Here is a 23,625-nt window from a genome sequence, read left to right on the forward strand (position 1 = left end):
CCATCCCTGAGTCGGGAAGATCCCCTGGAGAAGGGAATGGCTACCCACTCCAGTCTGCTCCAGGAAATGAAACAGTTTTCACTTTGATGTGTTTCCAGTTTTTTTTATATGTACCAGTGTCCACTGTTTGTTCCTGCTTTGGCATTTAACATGTATTTCACGTACATGTTTCGTGTGTATTACAAGTAATGAATGCTCCTAACAGCAATCATTTTAAATTCCTTCATAGCGTTACAAGTGGTGACACAGTAATTTATTTGAACAATAACTCCGTCATTTGTCACTCCCATAGATTTCATTACCTTTTTCAGTGTTGTGTGTACATGGCATTTCTTCTTTAAAGAAAATTCCTTAGTACGGCTCCCCAGACATGGAACCTATGTTGTGTTGCTAAGGAGAACTTGAGGAAGTTTCTCATAGACAGTGTGAGAATCGGGAGTGGGGTCTGGAGTACGGTGATTACAGCAAACTGAAAGCAAAGCGTAACCTAACTACACTGAAAAGTACAAGACTATGAAAGAAACTATAGAAGACACAAAGAAATGAAAAGACACCCAGTGTTCATAGATCTGAAAGTTTAATATTGTTAGCTACCCATGGGCTTCCCTGATGGCTCAGATGGTAAAGAATCTTCCTGCAATTGAGGAGACCCAGGTTTGATCCCTGAGTTGGGAAGATCCTTTGGAGAAGGAAATAGCAACCCACTCCAGAATTCTTGCCTGGAGATTTCCATGGACAGGGGAGTCTGGCAGGCTACAATAGGGTCTCAAAGAGTCAGACACAACTTAGCAATTAACACACACACACACACATACACACACAAGTCACCTATACTACACAAAAGCAATCTACAGATTCAATGCAATTCCTATCAAAATATTTCTGCTTTTTTGCAGAAATAGAAAAATCCATTCTTGGGATCATATGGAATTTGAGGGGATTCTGAACAATTAAAATAACCTTGAAAAAGAAGAATAAAGTTGGAGGGCTCACACTTCCTGATTTCAAAACTTATTATAAAGCAGCAGTCATCCAAAAAGTGTGGTACTGGCATAATGACAGACTAGGAAGTCTTTTCAACAAATGGAGTTGGGAAAAACTGAATGTCCACATGCAAAAGAATTAAATCAGACCCTTACCTAAAACCATGTACAAGGAAATTAACTTCAAGTGGATTCAAGACCTAAAACTGTAAAATTCTTAGAAGAAAACATAGGAGGAAAGTTTCCTGACACTGGATTTGATCATAATATATTGGGTATGACACCAAAAACACAGGCAACAAAAGGAAAAGTAGATGAGCCAAATAAAAACTACATCAAACAAGACTTCTGCCCATCAAAGGGCACAATCCTCGCAGTTAAAACTATGAATTGGGGGAAATATTTGTCAACCATATATCTGATCATGAGTTAATGTCCAGAATATTTAAAGAACTCCTACAACTCAACAACAACAAAACCAACCAGATTTATTAATAGGCAAACGACCTGAATCGACATTTCTCCAGAGATAAAATACAGATAACCAACAAGCATATGAAAAGATGATCAACAATACTGATACATTAGAGACATGGAAATCCAACTACAATGAGCTATCACCTCACATCCTTCAGGATGACTACTATAAAATAAAAATAATATGTTGGTGAGCATGCAGAGAAATTGGAACACTTGTAAAATGGACTTATTAGGCCTGTAAAATGGTGCAGCCTCTGTGGAAAACAGTATGGTAGTTCCTCAAAAGAATTAAAATAGAATTACCATATGATCCAACAATCCCACTTCTGGTACATACCCAAGAGAATTGAAAAGATATTTGCACACCTATGTTCATAGCAGCATCATTCACACTAGCCTAGAGGTGGAAACAACCCAAGTGTTCATCAAGGAACGAATAGATAAAGACAATGTAGCCTATACATATAATGGAATAGTATTTGGTCTTTTTTTAAATTTTTTATTTTAATTGGAGGCTAATTACTTAACATGAATATTGACAAAGCTATACATTGACATGAATCAGCTATGGGTGTACATGTGTTCCCCATCCTGAACCCCCCTCCCACCTCCCTCCGCATCCCATCCCCTGGGTCATCCCAGTGCACCAGCCCTGAGCACCCTGTCTCATGCATCGAACCTGGACTGGCGATCTGTTTCACATATGATAATAGTATTTGGTCTTAAAAAGGACTGAAATCCTGTCTCATACTACAACACAGATAAACCTCAGGTTCATTATCCTAAGGGAAATAAGCTGGTCATAATAAGACAGACACTGTATGATTCCAATTACCTGAGATATCCGAAGTACTCAAAGTCTGAAAACAGAATGCTGGTTACCAGGTGCTAGTGGGGAAGGGATGGGAAGTTGATTAATAGGAACAAAGTTGTAGTTTTGCAAGATAAAAATGTTCTAGAGCTCCATTGCACAAAAATGTGACTAGTCTTAACATCACTGAACTGTACGCTTAAAAGTGTACATTTATTTTAATTTGGTAAAAAGTGATAAATTTTATGTTAAGAGCACTTCTGACCACTTTTTTTTAAAATGAAAGCAAACTCAGAGATAAAAGCTCCATCTCTGAAATGAGGTGAGCTCAAGACAAAGATGAGATGAAACCCACACTCCCTTAAATGAGCTGATTCACAGTGTTTAGTGTAGTTGTTAGGAATAGTTGGGAAATGACTTCTGAGTAGCACTATAGAGCAGCTCAGAAAAGCATCCAGACTGAAATGTGCCATGCTCAAGCCAGTTACCCTTCTGGAGTCCAGGGGTGAAGTGAGTTAAAGTCGCTCAGTTGTGTCAGATTGCCTCTGTAGCCCACCAGGCTCCTCTGTCCATGGACCTCTCCAGGCCAGAATACTGGAGTGGGTAGCCTATTCCTTCTCCAGTGGCTCTTCCAGACCCAGGAATTGATCTGGGGTCTCCTGCATTGCAAATGGATTCTTTTCCAGCTGAACTACCAGGGAAGCTGGAGTCCCAGAGAAGGAGTTAGAGAAGGAATAGAGACCCCTGTCTTCTGGGTGGGTCACAGCCAAGCTTCCTTGGCCCCCCACCACCATCCAGGGTACTTTGGAATCTTCTGGGCTTTCTTAGGGGAGGAGAACTTCAGGAGCCAATAGATCCAGAGGGTGGTGCTCCCTGCCTCTTGGGAACTCTTTTTTCCGCAAAAGTGACCAACTGCCCTTGGAGCTTTAACTTGCCCTTGGGAGTCTGAGTCCACCAAGACTTTCAAAAGCCCGTACAACCTGATGGATATCTGGAGTGCAAGCCATCTGTGGGTGAGAAGCAGCTCTTTCTCTTTGGAGATGGCGCGTCTTCTGGGAAGCTCACTTCCAACATCTGCTGGCCTCCCACTCAAGCATGCCTGGCCTCCTGGAAATTCAAGGACCTGCAGCCCTGCCACCCTGACCACGGGGCCTGGGACATTGTTCTGTTTTCCACGATCAACTGCCGGAGTCAAGGAGGAAGCAAGAGGCAGGAGGCTGGGCTGTGCAAACAGCAGTGGGCAGAAACTTCTGGAGGAAGCGAAGAGCCTTAGAACAGTGGCCGTGGTGACCTGGACTTCGAACCTGGATTCGGATGGAACGTCTTAAAGACTCAGAATATGGCTATCTTGGCAGTCTCTTGACCTTGAGAGACATTAATTGGGGTCTAGAGCTGCCAACCATAAAGGGAGGGCGTCCTCCCTTCAAAGCAAAACCCTCTGGTTCTCTCTGATCCCCTAGTCAGCCTGGGCTGCTGACCCGGAGCTCCAGGGCGCCGCCAGCGCACCTGCCGCGCTCACCTGCCCCGCCCGTACCTGCCTGGCACACCAGCACACGCATCTGCCCGCCCTCCTTGCCGCCGGCCTGCCGCCCAGGGCGTGTCGCCCAGTGGTCAGTCCAGCCCTCGAGAAGCTCTCTCGGTCGCCCGGAGCTGCGGCCAAGGGTCAGAAGGGCCCGAACCGCACCTGGAAAATGCGCCCCGTGGCTGCCGGTGAGTGCAATCCCCCACTGGAGGGAGGCGGGAAGGGGGGCCCCGGCACTGGAGAGTCGCCCCCTCGCCCTTCCTGGGACCTGCCACGCGGAGCCAGAGGTGGGGGCGGCACGAGGAGGGTCTTCTCTTCAGGGATCAGGGATGCGCGAAGCGAATCCAGCCACGGCGCGAGTGGGCTGAGGTTTCATCCGCCCTCCCGCCTGTCCCCACCGCCCTAGCGGCGTGCAGGGCGGAGAAAAGGGGGGAACCGCCTGGAAAGCAGGCGGTGGCTGAGCGCAGCTGGAGCGGAACCCAGTGAGCCCTTAGGCGGGAGGTGCTCAAGTGCCCCCTCGCTCCTGAGCGGGGAGGAGTCCTCCCGTGCCGGTCAGAGGCCGTTGTGAACTGCACTTGGGGTCCCTCCGGCTGAAGCCAGGGATCCTGAGCCACAGGTCCACCTGACGAACCCAGGGAATTATGAAAAGTGCAGAAACTGAGACTGTTTTAAGTCACGTGTCTGCGGGTGGCTGGGAAGTGGGGGCTCATTAACAAGGAAGGCCCCATTGTCCCTTTTATGACAGTTCCGGTAGCATCTTTTTATAAGACTCCCTACTCCCCACTCCTCACCTCCAAACTACTTGAGCCTGCAGAAGGTTTGGGGAAAAAAGTAGGAAAGACACTATTTCATCTCCTAGCACTCGTTTTCCCAACAGTGGCACTCTGGGGTCCATGTGAACCTCTGGTTCCTGCCACACATTCCCTTTCTAATCGATTTTGCTGTTTCTTCCATAATCTGAGGAATCTAGATTCCTCCCAGAGCATGTCAACATAGTGGGAAGAAATGAAAAGATCAAAAGCGTTCTCCTGGACTCTCTAGAGGTCAGCCCTCCATCCCTGGGTGGCAGGCGATCTCCTTCCTCCCTGAGAGGCTTATGGTTGTGTGACCACACTGCAGAGAGTCCCACTCACTGCCTTTCTGCTCCATGCCCAACATGTAGGAAAGCCCAGTTTTAAGATTTTTATTGTATTTGTGTAAAATATCCGTGCTTTCTACAAAACCATTTTCCTACGAACAGTACTGCCTTGGTTAACTTGCATGGCTTGCTGGATAAATGTGAGGAGATGCACCTCTTTGCTTGGGAGAAAATATATCTCTTGGGGCACCGACTTTTATTACAGCTATTTTGGAAGAATTTTTTTCATTATTTCTACATTATATACTTGGGCTTTCCAGGTGGCGCTAGTGGTAAAGAATCTGGCTGTCAATGCCAGATACAAAAGAGGCGCGGGTTCAATCCCTAGGTCAGGAAGATTCCCCGGGAGGAGGAAATGGACCCCAGTCTAGCATTCTTGCCAGAAGAATTCCATGGACAGAGGAGCTTGGTGGGCTACAGTCCATGGGGTCACAAAAATTGGGACACGACCGAGCATCTGAGCACAACATATTATTTGGTATATACTTATCGTATGATTTTGCTGCTGACTTGGTGGAAAATAATTGAATATTATTAGATTGCTTTTCCCCCCACCTACTATTTTTTCACACGGAGTCCTTGTGATTCATTTGTGAGCTATGTGGTCCTTTCATGTCAAGCTTTGAGGTCACACCGAGTTTGCATTTATCTGGGTGTGGCTGCCAGAGAGAATACTCACAAAAGGTCAAGGCTATGCCACTTTTGATTTTGTGAGCTAAGGATCTGGCAATGTGTGGAAGTAGCATTTCCCTAGACACTTCAGTCAAGCCCCAGATTCGCCCTGGGTAGGGCTCTAGGAAGGACCTAGGAAGGACACTCAGACTGAAGGAGAGGGCAGCCACCTGGAGCAGTCATCCTAATTCCTTAAAAGTAAGGGCGCTGGCGTGTGAACTCTGAAAAGTGGGTTACCTTGCAAACCTGCCGAGATGCTCAGGTGTGACACTTCCCAGCCCTACTGCCAAAAAGCCTCATCGACAGGACTGTGCAGTTGTGGCCACTGGGGCTAGCAGGGCCTGGAGCCTCAAAGCTGCGAAATCCAAGTCTGGTTCACCCGCCCCTCAGCACCCCCAGCCTCTCAAGGACAAGAAGTGCAGGTGTGGCTGCTCCCGGGTCCAGGGGATGTGGGTCCCTGTGGGGAGGCTGCCAGTGACAAACAGCATCCTCGTCCACTTGATGTGGAAGGAGTGTGCTCTTGTGGGTTCGGGATTGGATGGGCAGGGGGATCCTGAGACCCTCCTCACCAGTATCCTGCCTTAGTGTGCACTGGCTTTGTCCTCCAGCCTAAGTGGTCAGTGCCAGCCTGAAACACCCGAGAATCTGAGGGGGAGCGGCGAGGGTAGGGCATGCACACATGTGCCCTAACAGAGGGTCTCTGAGGAGGAAGTTCCAACTTCCTACCTGTGCCCAGGATGGCCTTTGCTCTAATGCTCACGGGTGACTGCTGGTGGAAGTGCTCAGGACATGTCTGTGGGCTGATGACAACTTTATTGCTTTTTGAGGAAAGGCCAGATCCTGGTCACAGAATCACAGAAGTTCCTGGACTCTGTGTACTTCCTCTGTCTCCTCCTCCACGTCTGAAGGTGCTAGAACTCTCCTGCTGGGGTAGACCTCCCCCTCCCTGCCCCCCGCACCGGGGCTGGTCTTAAGCCCCCACCTTTCCCAAGAGGAATCCTCAGCCATGCTCCCCACCGTGGCCCCAGGTGCTAGCTCCACCACCTGCCCGTGCCTCATCTTACCGTAAACTGGTCCCAATGCGTGCTGTGGGTCTGCCCTCCCTCCCCAGGAGGGATCTGGCTGCAGATCCTGGCTCCTCCCAGCCATTGTGGGAAATCTGGCCTGGGGGTCAGCAGCTGCACCCCTCCCCCGGAGTTCCAAGTTCATGATTCTCCACGTGAGGATGTCTGGGCTTTTATTCTCTCTTCATTATCTTCCCTGTCACTGCCACCGGTTTGTCCTTGTTCACCTGAGGACAAAACCATGCCTCCCTTCAGAGTGAGAAGGCATCAGAGAGGTGGCACCCCACTCCCTTTCAGTCTCCTCCAAACCAAACAGCAACCCTTCGCTCAAAGATCTCACGTGTGACATTGAGAAGATCTGAATAACCTCCGCTTTGCCAGTTTTCTTCAAGTACAACACTTGTTTGTGAATTGACACATGGAACACAGTGAACTATTGTTTTTGAACCTGAGACTCTGTTGACACCAAATCCATGTTTCCAGCAGTCGCATCACACGGTTCACTCAGGGTGCATCCAGCGGCCTGTTTGAAACACCCTGTGACCCTCGCACCATCCCAGGTGTGCAGCACAGACCTGGAGGGGAGACGTGGTGGGCAGCGATGATGGGCTGACCTGAGGGTGGATGCGCAGGCCACACCCAGGAGGCCACAGATCCGCACAGGGGCCATTGAAGGAACAGATGGCCAGGGGTCTGGAGGTGGGCACCGTGGGGGCAGAGGGACAAACTCACCCCCAGGGTGCAGATGGAGAGGGCAGCACGGCAGCGGGTCAGGCGGCTGGAGCTCAGAACAGACAAAGGGGTTTCCGGGACAGCGTGCCGGCTTCCCCTGGCCTCTCACTGAGTTTTCTGTGGCTGGTTTTTCCAGCTTGGAGATGTCCCTATGCCAGGGACTGCAATGACCACACTGTCTCAGTCATTTTCCAGCAGGAAGCCTTCTCTGCATTATGCTCTAACCTTCTCAGAAACTGCATGGTTGGAAAAAAGAGGGACTTGATGTTGAAATTATGCACTTGAAAAAAGACTAAATGATCCAGGTGAGGCAGAGGGGCCCTGTTTCACCAGGTGATTACCTAAGCTAACCAGACACCCCCCACAAGCACCTGCAACAATGATGGATATAACCTACCCCATGTTAGTACAGGTTGGCGGGGGAGGGGCGGGGGAGAAGGGAATCCCTAGGTACTAGGAAGGAAGAGGGAGCTGAGATCCGGGGCTCAACACGGCCAGACTGACAGAAGTTTGCATTTCATCATGGCCAGAGAAAGAGGATACCCAGGGCTGGGTTCTGGAGAGTTGGAAAGGGGGCTGGGGAATACCCACTGATCTCTGCTCAGGGCTCTGGGTGGGGAGTCACCAGCCCTCTGACACGGACTAGGTGTCCAGCCATTCAGTTCACCTCTGACACCCACCACCCACAGGAGGTGCCAGAGCCCAGGCGTTAAGGGCAGTGCCCTCTGCAAGCTGCCCTGTCTTCAGATGCCAGCCACAGGCTCAGGGGCCACCCACACTTCTGAGCAGCCGGCTACAAAGCAGGGTTCCCACAACTCCTGGGTGGGGGTAGGGGGAGGGGTTCTGTAATTTGCTGGAACGATTCACAGAAACACTGCAAGTACCACTATATTTGCGATTACAGTTTTATCCTTTAGGATACAAATCAGGAGGACCAGCCAAATGCAGGGCTTCCCAGGTAGTGCAGTGGTAAAGAATCTTCCTGCAATGCAGGAGACACAGGTTCCATCCCTGGGTTGGTAAGATCCCCTGGAGAAGGGCATGGCAACCCACTCCAGTATTCTTGCCTAGAGAATCCCCATGGACAGAGGAGCCTGGCGGGCTACAGTCTGCATGGTCGAAAAGAGTAAGACATGACTGAGCAACTAAGCACAGCACAGTGTGTTTACTGGAGTGGGCATTTTGTCTAACTGGGAGTCAGGAAGCTGGTTAGCAATGATCAGGGGGCTTATGGCAATGGTTACAAAGGGGCTCAGTCAGCTTCAGAGGTGACCTTGATTCAGGGTTCTGCTTCCACTTCCGTGTGATCTGTGCAAAGCCTTGCACCTGTGGCCTGCAGCAGAACTCAACAACATTCTTCGCCAGGAACTGTGAGTGTCCCTCCAGCCTTGTCTGAGGATACTGACAATCTGGGGACCATTTCCAGTGTCACAGGGGTGACTGCGTGCTCACGGGTACCAGGTACCACCCTCAGCACTGGTGACACGGTAAACACACCACAGTGCCTCCGCCACCCTCTGGGTTTCTGTTTGCTTCCAGGAGCTTCCTAAGTCCCATGGGCTGTGGAGGGAAGGGCCTCGTCTGTCCTTAGGCCAGGCGTCAGGGCCGCCTGATGAGCCCTTGATGTGAGCCCGTGAGGAAGCTCTGAGACCCAGCACAGCAGCAGATGGGAACCTCAGCCCAACCGCCTTCACATCCCACTCCTGTCACCCGCTCACGTCTCCTGATCCTGTTCCCCTCAGCAGCTGTGCTCAGAAGCCGATGGGCTCCACTGAGTGGCCCCAGGCCCTCGCCAGCCCACCGTCCTGAGGAATTCCCCATGGGGCATTCTGCTAAGACTCAGGGGTGCCATCAGGAAGGCCTGGATGGGTTCAGGAGAGCAGGTGGGGGCACCCACATGCATCTTGTCATCTGTCTGTCCACAGGCACCCTGAAGGCAGTGTTCTTCATCTTCGCCTCCCTGTGTGCCTGGTACTCCGGGTACCTGCTGGCAGAACTCATCCCAGACGTGCACCTGTCCAGCGCCGTCTATAGCATCCAGAGCATTGGCAAGAGGCCTGTCCTCAAAGGTGGGTACCACGGTGGGGTCAAGGCAAGGACTTGCAGCCCTGCTGCAGCGGTGAGACTGGGCTGTGGTCTCTACTTCCATTTATGTTGATGAAAAAGAGGAGGAGGAGGAGGAAGAGGAAGAATCCTCTCCCATAGTTCCCACTCCATTGCCCTGCTCACACCCCATGAGACCCCAAGCAAGCCATGATGTTAGGAAAACAAGCTTTATATGTGGGATGCATTAAAAATTCACACTGGAATTGGGGATGAAGTGAAATTACAAAATATCCACTAAAAGTTACATTGGAAAATGTGTGAGACCCTGAAGTCATCATCTGTACCTTTTTCCACAATCTCATTGTAAACAGGTAGCTGATATATTTTTAACAGAAATAAATGATACAAAATTAATTTTCACACATATAAAGAGCCAGGTAATGATTTTAAAATGTTATAAAAAACCATTCCTTTTCAAACTTGATTACCTTTTGTGGCCAGAAAAAAAAAAAAAAACAAGAACTTTTTATGTACTGACTATGACTGAAGTGTTTTTATTTTAAGTAGGATCTTTCACAGTGAATTTGCTTGTAATCAGATGGATTTTACTGCATGTGGATTATGGATGAGGCCAGTACCCTGGGGGAGACCCTGAGTGTTCAGGGAATGGATCTGCTTTCAAAAGGCTGACTTTCTTGTTTTCTCCGATTTTACACAAAATGGGAAGTCTGTTCTGGGTGAGGGCTTGCCTCCAGGAGCTGCCTCTAACCTGATCTTCTTATGCGGGCTAGTTCATGTGGTTTCTGATTCCCACCAGGGGAAAGGGGAGGCCCTGTCACCCTCCCTCGTGACAAAGCACGTCGAGTTATTGGGAACCGAAGGTGGTGCTGAAAGCCAGCAGCTGTGTCTTGGATCCTACTGGCTTGGAGCCTCAGCTCTGGGGGAACTCATGACTGCTCAGGAGTCTGGTGGACCCAGAGTGTGGAGATTGTATCTTGTGATTCGTAGTCTAATGCTCACATGTGTTGACTTAAAAAATACTCACAACCTAAAAGTTGAGAGTTATGTTTTATTTGGTGGGAAATTTTAGGACTTCAGGTCCAGGAGACAGCATCTCAAGTAGCTCTGAGAGAGAAACTCTGAGGAGGCAAGGGGAGGAGTCAGTATATATAGAAGTTTTGCAACAAAAGGCAGGTAGTCTGAACATCAAAAGATGATGGTTAATGAAAGAGAACCAGATATCCCAAGTTAAGGAATTTAGCACTCTTCTATGTATGGGAAGATGCAAGAATCTAGGTGCACTGAAATCATTCATGTGCATCTCAGCTCTCTGGGGCCAGTATCCTGTTTTGTGTCCTGAGTTCCTCAGAGCTCACCGTAGGAAGTGGCTTCATTCTGATGGCTGCTAGATGGCAGGTGTTCTTTCCTTCCTGAGTTCCCTCAGGGCTCACCGGCTCTCGTAGGAGAGCTGTAATCGCTGATGACTGTAACATCCTTGTTTACTGATGTGGCAGGAAATATACCATTTCTTACATGGATAAAAGATAAAAAGGGGACAGCAACATCCATGGGGTCAGGCTGGCTTTGCGGCCACACTTAGTCTGGGCTGTTATCCACAGTGTGGCTGGGGGAATGATGCTCCCCAGGGCCAGGTGCCCCCTGGCCAGGTGCCACCTTCAGAGCCCCTCTGTGCCTGGCAGACAGGCGGGTAGAGGATGCTTTCCTGGCCTCAGGACCAGGTTCAAAGACAGAGCACAACTCCTGCAGGCCTCAGGGCCCTGGAATCCTCTGTTACTTTGGGCTCCGCACAGAGTTTGACCTACATTCCTCAGTCCCCGAGGCTACGGGCCACCGTGAGTGACACACCCACCCAGAATCAGCAGCAAAGGAAGATCACGTGGAGGTGTGAGGTCAGTGTCGGGCACTGAGCAAAACGAGCCTTGAAACTGGGGCTCTGAGCACTGAAACCCTATGGCCAAGGCCCTGGAGTGAGACCATCTGCATCCACCACCGTGGGCTGCCACCCCTTCATCCTGGGTTGGCTTTTCCCACTTCATTACCTATTCTCTTAAAATGGCCCATTTCTTGACATAGCTGTGGAGGCCCTTGATCATGGCTTTGGAATTCCACGAAGTTGACCCTTCCCTTTGTAAATCCAGCTCTCCCTGGGTTCACACCATCTGTCAGTAGATTGGGTGTAGCCTCCCCACCATATCCGTGTGATTTTGCATGCACGGGCAAGTCCCGCTGACTTGGCTCATTTTCTAGAGCCAGTCTCCTCCTGCTCAGGAACCTGGGCAGTGGTTGGAATCTGCCTGGACGGCAGGTTTTCATCCTCTGGCCTCCCTGCCTCCCCCTGCTGCAGCCAGTGCAGCACGTAGGGATAAAAAGTGGTTAACACACAGTTTGGAAAAAGGAAACTAGAGACAGAATTAAAGCTTTAAAGATGGGACCAGGGGACTCATGACCTCTAGGATCAAGGGCCCTGCTGACCAATTCCACATCACTTTTTTTGAGCTCTTAGTATGCAGAAGTATCTGGTTTTTAGATAACATAAGGTTCCCATGTCCCTAGTCAAGTCCCAGAGTTAGTGCTCTTCTCTGTGTTTTTATGTTACCTCCTAGTACCTTATCACATAGCCAGGGTCAGCAATCTTCACAGGAACATCGGAAGAACCATCAGTATTTCCGCAAGCAGTGTTCTGAACTTGCGCTGACCCGGAATTCCAAGGTCCACACCATGTTCCTCCTTAGCTCAGCAAGGCATGACAAGCCCAACTAATCAGCCCGATGTACGTTTTCTTTAGATTATACTTAATTGCTCTATCTCACTTTTATTCTTTTCCCATGGTGTTCTTCTCATGACTTAGCCCGAGTGACAGGTGGCTGACTATTAACCCCTGCATTTCCCCCTTTTTGTTTTTGTAGCAGAAGTTATGTTGATCTCACGACTTCTTTCTTCATTAGTTTTCAGAGGACTTTCATGTGCCTCTGAAGACTAAACAGAGGATTATAGTGAAACAACAAAGCACGTGTAATGTTTTAATGAGACCACCTCTGATACCTCTGATCCACTCAAGAGGAATCAATGATTTAAGGCCCTCTGCTATTCCTTGAATTGTATCTGTTCCTGGTAGTAGTCTAAGAGAAGCATGCTGCATGCCAATGATTTTTGCTTGTTTAATATCTAGAGTAAGGTTGTCAGCCATATAGCCCTGCAAGTGTTGTCTAATATTTTCCCAGGTATGTTCAGATTGCTTATATTCCTGGGGGGGTCACACAGAAAGTAGTAATGTTCCAGTCACACTTTAAATGCATTTGTAATTTAAGATTTTGCACTTCTTCCCCTAAGAGTAGCACTGCAGGATGTAGGTTCCTTTCTACATCCACCAACCTGTTGTTAATCTCCTCATCTATATGAGTTTGGGCTCCCCAAGCGGAACTGGCATTTTTATGCCACTCCTGCACAAAAGTGGTGGTTTGTACCGTCTGATGGAGAGCTACTCCCGCCACTGCCACTGTGGTGGTGATGGCAATAATGACCATTATGGCGGCAATGAGGAACCCAATGAAATGCTTGGATCTTTTCAAAATGGTATTTAGTACTGTGAGCAAAGTATGCATGGCAGGGGAAAGTTCCCAAGGCCTACTTTGAGTTAATGGCAGCCAGACTCCTAAACATCTGCACAACATCACATAGGAATGGTTAGAGTTGAATCAAGCAGGTATATAGTTTGCAATCCTGGCAGGATAGGTCCCTTTCTGTCTTGTTAATAGTTATAGTGCCAGTCATAATCACATATGGATCCCAAACACAAGTTTGAGTATAAAACGTCCAGTTTGTTGATGTATTGAGTGACAGAATATAAATTGTGGAATGAGAATAATTTCCATCCCAAATTCGATATTTCTTCAGGCTTATGGCCGCCTTCCATATTTATGTTTGAGCCCTACCTGATTCGAGCTGTGGCTGTGGCGAAGACATGCCACTGCCATGCCAGATAATGGGATATTCTCAGTGTGTAGTAATAATAGTGTGATTGCACTCACATACATGCCAATGCAACTTCTTACAAGGATTGCAGGGTGAGTCACGGTGTAAGCAATTAAGAGACTGTATACCCCTCAGGGGACCAGTCCCAGACAATTCCATAGGCACCATTAAGTCAGATCACCCCCTCAGTCCCACGACTGTTATCCCAGTGTATTTGGTCTTGTCGGTTGGCCCATATGGGTCTGTTCTCACTTGGGTCTATCTGATGTGGTAGATTATTTTGATTAGTTTCTCGATATCCAAAGCTCAATCCAGAAAGCAAATACTGTTGAGCCATAGTGTGATTTCTGTTCAAAGAATTTACAGAAAGCCACGCCTGCATTGATAGATTAAGACAGCCCTGGTCAGCACCCAGGCAAACAGGCCAAGGGTCAAAACCCAAAGTACTATTGTAGGGGGTCCCCTTTTCCTTTTTATGAAGGGCAAACGCTTCTCTTCTGGACCAGGGATCCAGGAGGATTCATTAACATAAACAGGGATAGATCCTTCACCCCAATTAACAGGCCTTAGCAATGGGGGAATTAGGTACATAGGCTCAATAGGTATAATTCTTTGCTTCTGCCAAAGTCAGGGGTATACTCACTGCAATGGTTATCAGGGCAAACATAGCCATGATCAGGTTGCCTGGAGTCACTGATTGTTTCTGCTCGGTTTTACTCTACGAACTGGAATCCACACAGGTTCTAGACTTAGAACCTTGTATCTCCTGGGGAGATACAAGCAAAGGCTCTTCCCCCATGTAATTAATGTAATTAATTACAATGTAATTACAATGTAATTAATTCCCATGTAATTAACTTCCCCAGTGACAGCATTTGTTAGTGGATCTGCCACCAAATCACAGGCTTAGTTTTATTTGTGGATGTAGCCTGAAAATGTCACTCAGCTGCAGTTTCCATAGTTGTGCTGAAAGATTCAAAAATTGAGAGTAAATAAAGCTTTATTCAATATTGTTTATTGTCCTGTGGCATCTCCCCCTTTTTTTGTTTTTGTATCATATGTTTAAGTGATTGATTAGCCCTCTCCACTATGGCCTGTCCTTGTGGATTATAGGGAATGCCAGTAGAATGTTTTATAGACCAAATTTTGAGAAATTGTTGGAGTGCTCTACTGGTATAAGTAGGGCCGTTATTACTTTTTAGAGTTTTTGGTAGTTTTATAACAGCAAAACAAGCATATAAATGTCTTTGTACACATTTTGTAGGCTCACCAGATTGAGTAGTGGTCCATATAAATTGAGAGAATGTATCAATAGTCCCATGTATGTAACAGAGATTACCAAAGGAAGATATATGAATTATATCCATTATAACTATGGGTTTCATATGGAACTATATGCCATTATTATATCAGTGGCTTAGTCACACATTTGATAATGTAAGGGACAACACTTTTTGAAACAGGCAATATAGAAAGCAATATAGTTAGCAGTAATAGTAAAATCATAAGTAAGAACTTAAGTCAAGAACTTTCATTAGGTATAGCTTAGTAACATCTCCAGGTCATCTGACTTAGTTTGTTAAATGACTATGGCCTGTTGTTAATTTGCTGGTTGTAGATCCTGGAGCATCTGATCTTCATTCAAAGACTGGTTACTGATATAATCTTTAGAAACAAACTTAGAGTGTCCTTTTAAATAACTTAATTAAACCTCTTAGCAGTGTAACATAACCATGAGGAACTAGCCTTCCAGGCTCATCTGTCCATGAATTCTCCAGTCAAGAGTACTAGAGTGGGTTGCCATTTCCTTCTCCAGGGGATCTTCCCAACCCAGGGATTGAACCCAGGTCTCCCGTATTGCAGGCAGACCTCTATCATCTGAGCCACCAGGGAAGCCCCCTTAGTAAATACAGATCTTATTATCAAAACTAGAACTGAAGATTCAGTGAAACAGATGTTATAGGCCTGACATCAGTTGGGTGGATATTTCTTTTAGAAATCCTCAGTATACTCTGAGATTTTTGTAAATGTCTGGAGATAGTCCTTTTTACCTTGATGAGGCTGTTCACAACCCAAATGTTTCCAGTTTCTGGAGGGACAAGGTAAAGAGAAAAGAGAAAATGTTTTAATTTTACCCACAGGTGTAAGTGACTAAATTGTTTTAAACCATCAGTGACTTGAGGAGAAGAGCTTTTTTATATCTGAAAACAAAAATGAGAAGCCAGTAATATGTCAGACAAAAAGTCATGAAAACTTTAGTCATATTTAGCAGTCTATTCAATCTCATGTAACCAATCCCTTTGTTCTGTGGTCCTTGCCTGATGACCAAGGACATCAGTAAAAACGATAGTCTGCAAGAAGTTTGTGAAGTTTTTTGTCAATGTCTGTATGACCTGTCCAGCAAAGTGGATGACCCGATCACTGGAGATTGTAGAAAACACATTTTAACCTTTTTTTTTTTTTTTTTCTATTGTGAGATATCAACCCTGAAGCCAGGAAAGGCTTTAGCTTATGAAATAAAAGTGAGGTTTGAAAGGGACCCAGGAAAAGCCAGGTGGCTGTCTGGGACTTCCCATAGCCCTGACTGTTTGGTTTATGCTGCTGCTGCTGCTAAGTCGCTTCAGTTGTGTCCGACTCTGTGTGACCCCATAGACAGCAGCCCACCAGGTTCCACCATCCCTGAGATTCTCAGGCAAGAACACTGGAGTGAGTTGCCATTTCCTTCTCCAATGCATGAAAGTGAAAAGTGAAAGTGAAGTTGCTCAGTCATGTCCGACTCTTCGCGACCCCATGGACTGCAGCCTACCAAGCTCCTCCATCCATGGGATTTTCCAGGCAAGAGTACTGGAGTGGGTTGCCATTGGTTTATAACCATTGTTTATCCTTTTTAAATTTCCTGATGAGGGGTTAATTTTGTAGAAGCAGAATGATCTTTGTCCATGTATGCCATAGTCTCCATAGATCACTGTGAAATAACACTCATTCATTTTATCAAAGTAACAAAAGATTTTATAAGCAAGTATGTACTTTGGCCACCTCATGCGAAGAGTTGACTCATTGGAAAAGACTCTGATGCTGGGAGGGATTGGGGGCAGAAGGAAAAGGGGACAACAGAGGATGAGATGGCTGGATGGCATCACCGACTCAAAGGATGTGAGTTTGAGTGAACTCCAGGAGTTGGTGATGGACAGGGAGGCCTGGCATGCTGCTATTCATGGGGTCGCAAAGAGTCGGACACGACAGAGTGACTGAACTGAACTGATGAATCACTTAAAGACAAAGAAATTTATGTAATCTGTTATCAAAAGCCATATTCCAAACTTTGTTTGGAAGAGAAAACCAAATTCCAGCTTGGTACCAGCTTATATTCACTGTAAAATAATAGCTTTTTTACTTAGTCAAAGTAACAATAAGACTTCAAAGGCAGTTTAATGTCTTAAGAAAATGTACCATGCACAAAACTCTTCTTTCACTTGCTACAAACCTTTTTCACACTTTTTTGTATTCATCACTTCATTTATCTATTTAGCAAATAACCACCGGTAAGTTTAGGCTCACTTCTTTTTTAATAGACTGTAATTTTATTTTTCATACCTTTTTTTATTAAAAACATAAATCTCATTTTCCTTAAACCATGAACTGTCTTTTATATTAGCATTTTGTAGAATGGTGAACATAAATACCAGTTTTAATTTTTTCTTAACAGAGAACATCTCGGGATGGCACTAAACATATTTATTAATAATCTAAAATCTCTTTAGTTTCTCTGTTAGTGGTCAGTAATTAATGTTTCAAAATCTTAATTTGTTTGGAAATGACCTAGCTATTTAATAAACTTTTATCATTTAGTTTAGCACAATCCTAGAAATTTAAGTTACCCCAGTCCTCAGATTACTTTAGATAGACATTTCTATAATATAATTATTTTAGTAGAGTTTATCTAAAAGTTTTCATCTCATATATATTTGTATGTGTGTGTTATTTTTGAAGTTTCTTCACTCGAGTTACTTTCCTTGTCGACAAATTTAGTTTACATTAAGCCTAGGCACAATCAAAGTATTACACAATGTTGATGACTCAAGACATAATTAGCTTAACAAACAAAACATTAATGTTAGATAGTTAATATTGAATATTTCTCAGTTCATGTGAACCTGAAATTAAATAGAGCTCATTTATAAATTAACCTCATATTATCCTAAAACAAAGACACACACTGAGATACAGATAAATTTAGACAGACAGACAGAGATCTCATAGTTTTCCTCTTGAAATTTAAAATGTCTCTTTGCCTCTTCTTTTTTTTTTCTTGGTTTGAGTTCTACCAATTTGTTCATGGCTGGAGTCCCAGATAGAATGGGCTGTGTATCCCAAGGACAAGATAAGAATTAACTTCAGGTTTTTTCCCAGTCCTGTTTTTGTTTCTCAGGCAGAATTGAAGTTCCAAAAGAGTATTTTAACAAGTCAACTTTTTCCTAATAGTACATGCAAGAAGAACCGGTTTTGCAATTTCAAAAAAGATTTTATTTTAACCAGTTTTCTCTGGAGTATAAAGAATATCCTGGCCACTCAGTGTCAAAAATGTCATCTCTCTTTTTTGTAGTCATAGTTTCATAGCTAAAAAATAAACCAAAGCGTGTTCAAATGGGCTCTAATGACAGGGGTGGCCTGACCGATAAGATGTTCCAGCAGGGATTGTCTCTCTGGAGCGGTGAGGTCTTCTCTTAAAGTAAAGAAAGCCTGTCCTTTAACCTCTATTTTCTCCCAGGCTCTTCTGTAGTGTCTCCTCACCTGTTCTATAGCCTGATCTTCCATAAGCACTTGATCTTGAGTTCTCCCCCAATTTCCACTGCCTATCAATTGATCTGAAGAGATGGGGATCTACCTGACTTGGTCATGAGCTTCCATTATCAAACGGGAACCCTCAGCTAGTCCCTGCACTATTCCCATGATGAAAGGAGAATTTACTCCATAATTCTGAACAGCTTGCTTAGGTTCCTTTAATATTTTGAATCTGCTTGTGTATAGCCTCACACACCCTACTAGGATTATTAGGATCTGTCCCAGGAGCTATCCGTTCATGTATTGTCAATGGAAATGCCCTAGCCATAACCTCCAAATCACCCCTCATGTCGAGCGCCAAAAAACCTTTCTGGAGGGGTGACAGAACTGCTGTCTGTCCTAAAGAAGCAAAAGCTTGAGCCACTCCAGCAGTTAAGACAAGAGGGGGAGGAAGAGGAGGCAGAGGAAATTCCTTTCTTAAACAAAGGCGAAAAGGAACTGCAGCTTGTTCTACCCCCTTGGGCTCTGTATATTCAGGTCCTCCCTCTGATGGGGTTTCACATTCATCCTCACTCCCTTCTGAGCTTTTAGGGGTTGGAAGAGGTTCCAAAGCAGATTTTCAGTGTCCAATTGACCTGATAGATGCAGGCAAGGGCACTCCCTTGCAAAGAAGTTTCTCTGATTCACTACCTACCTTCTCCCATGTTCCTAAATCTAAAGAAGGGAACCGCCAGCAATGTTTCTCAATGGTTGGTAAAAGCTCCAATAGCCGGCCCTCACTGATTTTTGTCCCCTCCTCCACCCCGCCGCCTCACCTCTTAAAAGCTGCCTTACAAGGCATATATACGGCGGGTATTGTTCCAAGCTTTTTGAATTTCCCATGCTTAACCCCGGTTTCAATGCCTGAGAGAGTGTTACTTACTGCAAAGGGGGATTTCCAGAGGCCTCACCCCACTCTTCCTCGGGACCCTGCTACGATTGTTTAACTTTAGTTTCCCTCTCGGGGATCCTTCACTTTCGATCCCCACATTGGGCACTACTTGCTGCGGCCAGAGCAGCAGGTGGGGATCGATGATCCAGCAATCCCACTGCTGGGCATACACACTGAGGAAACCAGAATTGAAAGAGACATGTGTACCCCAATGTTCATCGCAGCACTGTTTATAATAGCCAGGACATAGAAGCAACCTAGATGTCCATCAGCAGATGAATGGACAAGAAAGCTGTGGTACATATACACAATGGAGTATTACTCAGCCATTAAAAAGAATACATTTGAATCAGTTCTAATGAGGTGGATGAAACTGGAGCCTATTATACAGAGTGAAGTAAGCCAGAAAGAAAAACACCAATACAGTATACTAACATATATATATGGAATTTAGAAAGATGGTAACAATAACCCTGTATATGAGACAGCAAAAAAGACACTGATAGAACAGTGTCTTTGGATTCTGTGGAAGAGGGAGAGGGTGAGATGATTTGGGAGAATGGCATTGAAATATGTATAATATCATATATGAAACGAGTCACCAGTCCAGGTTCGATGCACGATACTGGATGCTTGGGGCTGGTGCACTGGGACGACCCAGAGGGATGGTATGGGGAGGGAGGAGGGAGGAGGGTTCAGGATGGGGAACACGTGTATGCCTGTGGCGGATTCATTTCGATATATGGCAGAACCAATACCATATTGTAAAGTTTAAAAATAAAATAAAATTAAAAAAAAAACAAAAAACCCACTGTGACCTGAAACTATCATTGACCTAGACAAATATTAATCTTTTATATATAATGTTGTTAGCACATATTTTTTATAACATTTTTTATACCCAGCATTTATATTTGGTAACATTCTCAACAGTATAAAATTATAAAAGCAAGCAAATGCATATATTAAAAACAAGAATTTTATACTAATTACCATCACATTTGTGTATTTTACAATGTTTTTAAGGCATGACTGTGTCTCTAAATAATACAAAATTCACTAGGGGTAAAATAATTAATTTGAGTAGCTGGGCAGATAAATTACCAAACATTTTAGTTTTTTTTTAATTTACTTTAATATTCATTATGTTTTTATCATCTGTAAGTCCTTGCTGCTTTCTACTGAAAATTTTCCCAAAATTTTCTATTCTGTAAATATAGTTTAATAGGACTACAATAGCTAACCTTTGGCAACCTTGGTTATTTTGATTATTGAATAACATTTAGGAGATTTTGAAATTAACTTTATAACTGGTATCATATTATCATTGGACATTAATTTTAAACTTGTAGTTAAATGTATGGCTTATTTGCATTATAGTACTTTATTTTCTTAGCTAAATCTTGACATATAAATGTATGAATATAGTATTTTTTTTCTGTTATTTTTTCTTTCTGTTACCTTTTTACTTTGACCTAAAATTACACTAAAAACACCTAGACCAAAATTAAAAAAAAAAAAAAAAAAAAGAAAGTGGTTAACGCACAGTTTGGAAAAAGGAAACTAGAGACAGAATTAAAGTTTTTTTAATTAATTTATTCATTTTAATTGGAGGCTAATTACTTTACAATATTGTAGTGGTTTCTGCCGTACATTGACATGAATCAGCCATGGGTGTAGATGTGTTCCCCATCCTGAACCCCCCTCCCACCTCTCTCCCCATCCCATCCCTCCCCTCAGGGTCATCCCAGTGCACCAGCCCTGAGCACCCTGTCTCATGCATCGAACCTGGACTGGTGATCTGTTTCACATAAGATAATTTACATGTTTCAATGCTATTCTCTCAAATCATCCTACCCTCGCCTTCTCCCAGAGTCCAAAAGACTGTTCTATACATCTGTGTCTCTTTTGCTGTCTCGTGTATAGGGTCATTGTTACCATCTTTCTAAATTCCATATATATGTGTTAGTATACTGTATTGGTATTTTAAAGATGGGACCAGGGGACTCATGACCTCTAGGATCAAGAGCCCTGCTGACCGATTCCACATTGCTTTTATTGAGCTCTTGGTATGCAGAAAGTATCTGGTTTTTAGATAACATAAGGTTCCCATGCCTCCAGTCGCATCTCAGAATTAATGCTCTTGTCTGTACTTTTATGTTACCTCCTAGTGCCAAGGGCATCACACAGCCGGGGGGCAGCAGTCTTCGCAGGAACATCAGAAGAACCATCAGTGTGTGCGTTCTGAACTTGCGCTGACCTGGCATCCCAAGGTCCACACCATGTTCCTCCTTAGCTTAGCGAAGCATGACGACCCCAACTAATCAGCCCAATGTACTTTTTGTTTAGATTATCCTTAGTTGATATATCTGGCTTTTATTCTTTACCTATGCTGTTCTTCTCATGGCTTAGCCAGAGCGACAGGTAACTGACTATTAACCCTTGCATCCCCCTTCTCATATTTCACGGGGAGATTAGGACTTCGTGGAAGGTTCTGTGCTCACCTCCAGGACAGGACAGACACACAGTCTCCCTCCCCCTGAGGGGTAAGGCTTCCCATGTCTCTCCTCCTTGACACACTCCTTCCTTTCCTCCCTGTCAGGCTGTCCTCCAGCAGGCCTACAAGCCCTGCACTTGCCCAGTTTCAAGACCCAAGAAAGCACCCAGAGTCAGCAACACAGACATCATTGGTTTAATGGATGGGGGGCTTACACATTGGAAGCAGGGTCCTGGGGTGACACCCACACTCACTGTGCTGCCAAGAGAGCAGGTCCTGGTGGCAGGTTTTGCTCCCGGGGGAAGGGGGAGGTTATCAGTTACAGGGGACACTGAACCAGGTGGGCTCATCGGTTACCAGGGAAACCAGCAGAGAGGCAGGCCCCTCACTGCCCCTTTAATAAGAACTGTCACTAGGTGGGCCTGGGACAAGTGTCGTAGGAAGGAAGCTCAGGCAGGTGAGTGGATGGATGTGAGGCAAGCACTGGTGGAGCCAGGGAGGGACAGAGAGCAAGAGGACAGCCATCTTCAGTGGTCAGAACCTCTGGACTAGGAGTAGAGGTGACCTGCCATGGACCAGGCCGCCCTCACTTAATTAACTAATTAATTAAAAAAAATTTTTATTGGGAAAAAATACAGTGTAGCCTTAGTTTCTGCTGTACAGCAAAGTGAATCAGCCACATATATACATATATCCCTTCCTTGAATTATACTGAGTAGAGTTCCCTGTGCTCTACAGTTGGTTCTTATTAATTATCTATCTCATACATGTGTTTGTGCTCAGTCCCTCAGTCCTGTCTGACTTTTTGTGACCCCATGGACTGTAGCATGCCAGGCTTCTCTGTCCATCACCAACTCCCAGAGATTGCTCAAACCCATGTCCATTGAGTTGGTGATGCCATCCAATCTCATCCTCTGTCATCCCCTTCTCCTCTTGCCTTCAATCTTTCCCAGCATCAGGGTCTTTTCCAATGAGTCAGTTCTTCACATCAGGTGGCCAAAGGACTGGCGTTTCAGCTTCAGCATCAGCCTTCCAATGAATATTCAGGACTGATTTCCTTGAGGATTGACTGGTTTGATCTCCTTGCAGTCCAAGGGATTCTCAAGAGTCTTTTCCAACACCACAGTTCAAAAGCATCAATACTTCAGCACTCAGCTTTCTTTATAGTCAAACTCTCACATCCATACTTGACTACTGGAAAAACTATAACTTTGACTAGATGGACATTTATCAGCAAAGTAATGCCTCTGCTTTTTAATAAGCTGTCTAGGTTGGTCATAGCTTTCCTTCCAAGGAGCAAGTGTCTTTCAATTCCATGCCTGCAGTCACCATCTGCAGTGATTTTTTATTTTGGAGCCCCCCAAAATAAAGTCTTTCACTGCTTCCATTGTTTCCCCATCTATTTGCCATGAAGTGATGGGACCGGATATCATGATCTTTGTTTTTTGAATGTTGAGTTTTAAGCCAGCTTTTTCACTCTCCTCTTTCACTTTCATCAAGAGGCTCTTTTTGTTCTTCTTTGCTTTCTGCCATAAGGGTGGTGTCATCTGCATATCTGAAGTTATTGATATTTCTCCCAGCAATCTTGATTCCAGCTTGTGCTTCATCCAGCCCAGCATTTCACATGATGTACTCTGTGTGTAAGTTAAATAAGCAGGGTAACAATATATAGCCTTGAGGTACTCCTTTCCCAAATCGGAATCAGTCTGTTGTTCCATGTCCTGTTCTAACTGTTGCTTCCTGACCTGCATACAGATTTCTCAGGAGGCAGGAAAGATGGTCTGGTATTCCCATCTCTTTAAGAATTTTCCACAGTTTGTAGTGATCCATACAGTCGGAGAAGGCAATGGCACCCCACTCCAGTACTCTTGCCTTGAAAATCCCATGGACGGAGGAGCCTGGTAGGCTGCAGTCCATGGGGTCGCTAAGAGTTGGACACCACTGAGCGACTTCACTTTCACTTTTCACTTTCAT

The 23,625-nt window shown here is 45.2% G+C and overlaps 1 protein-coding gene across 2 annotated transcripts in view; it reads left to right on the plus strand.

Moving 5' to 3' along the window:
• Positions 1-2,953: 2,953 nt before the first annotated feature.
• The window catches only part of FAM3B (FAM3 metabolism regulating signaling molecule B), a 71,452-nt gene continuing 50,780 nt past the window's right edge, over positions 2,954-23,625 (plus strand). The window contains exons 1-2 of one of the 2 annotated variants that reach the window (XM_006076942.3): positions 2,954-3,984; positions 9,328-9,471. In XM_006076942.3, the coding sequence (XP_006077004.1) occupies positions 3,966-3,984; positions 9,328-9,471 (163 nt within the window). In that variant the 5' untranslated portion in view covers positions 2,954-3,965. The remainder of the gene's footprint in view (positions 3,985-9,327; positions 9,472-23,625) is intronic. The other variant, XM_006076941.3, reaches the window with a different exon arrangement.

This window comes from Bubalus bubalis, chromosome 1 (assembly GCF_019923935.1).
Source record: "Bubalus bubalis isolate 160015118507 breed Murrah chromosome 1, NDDB_SH_1, whole genome shotgun sequence".
NCBI lineage: Eukaryota > Metazoa > Chordata > Mammalia > Artiodactyla > Bovidae > Bubalus > Bubalus bubalis.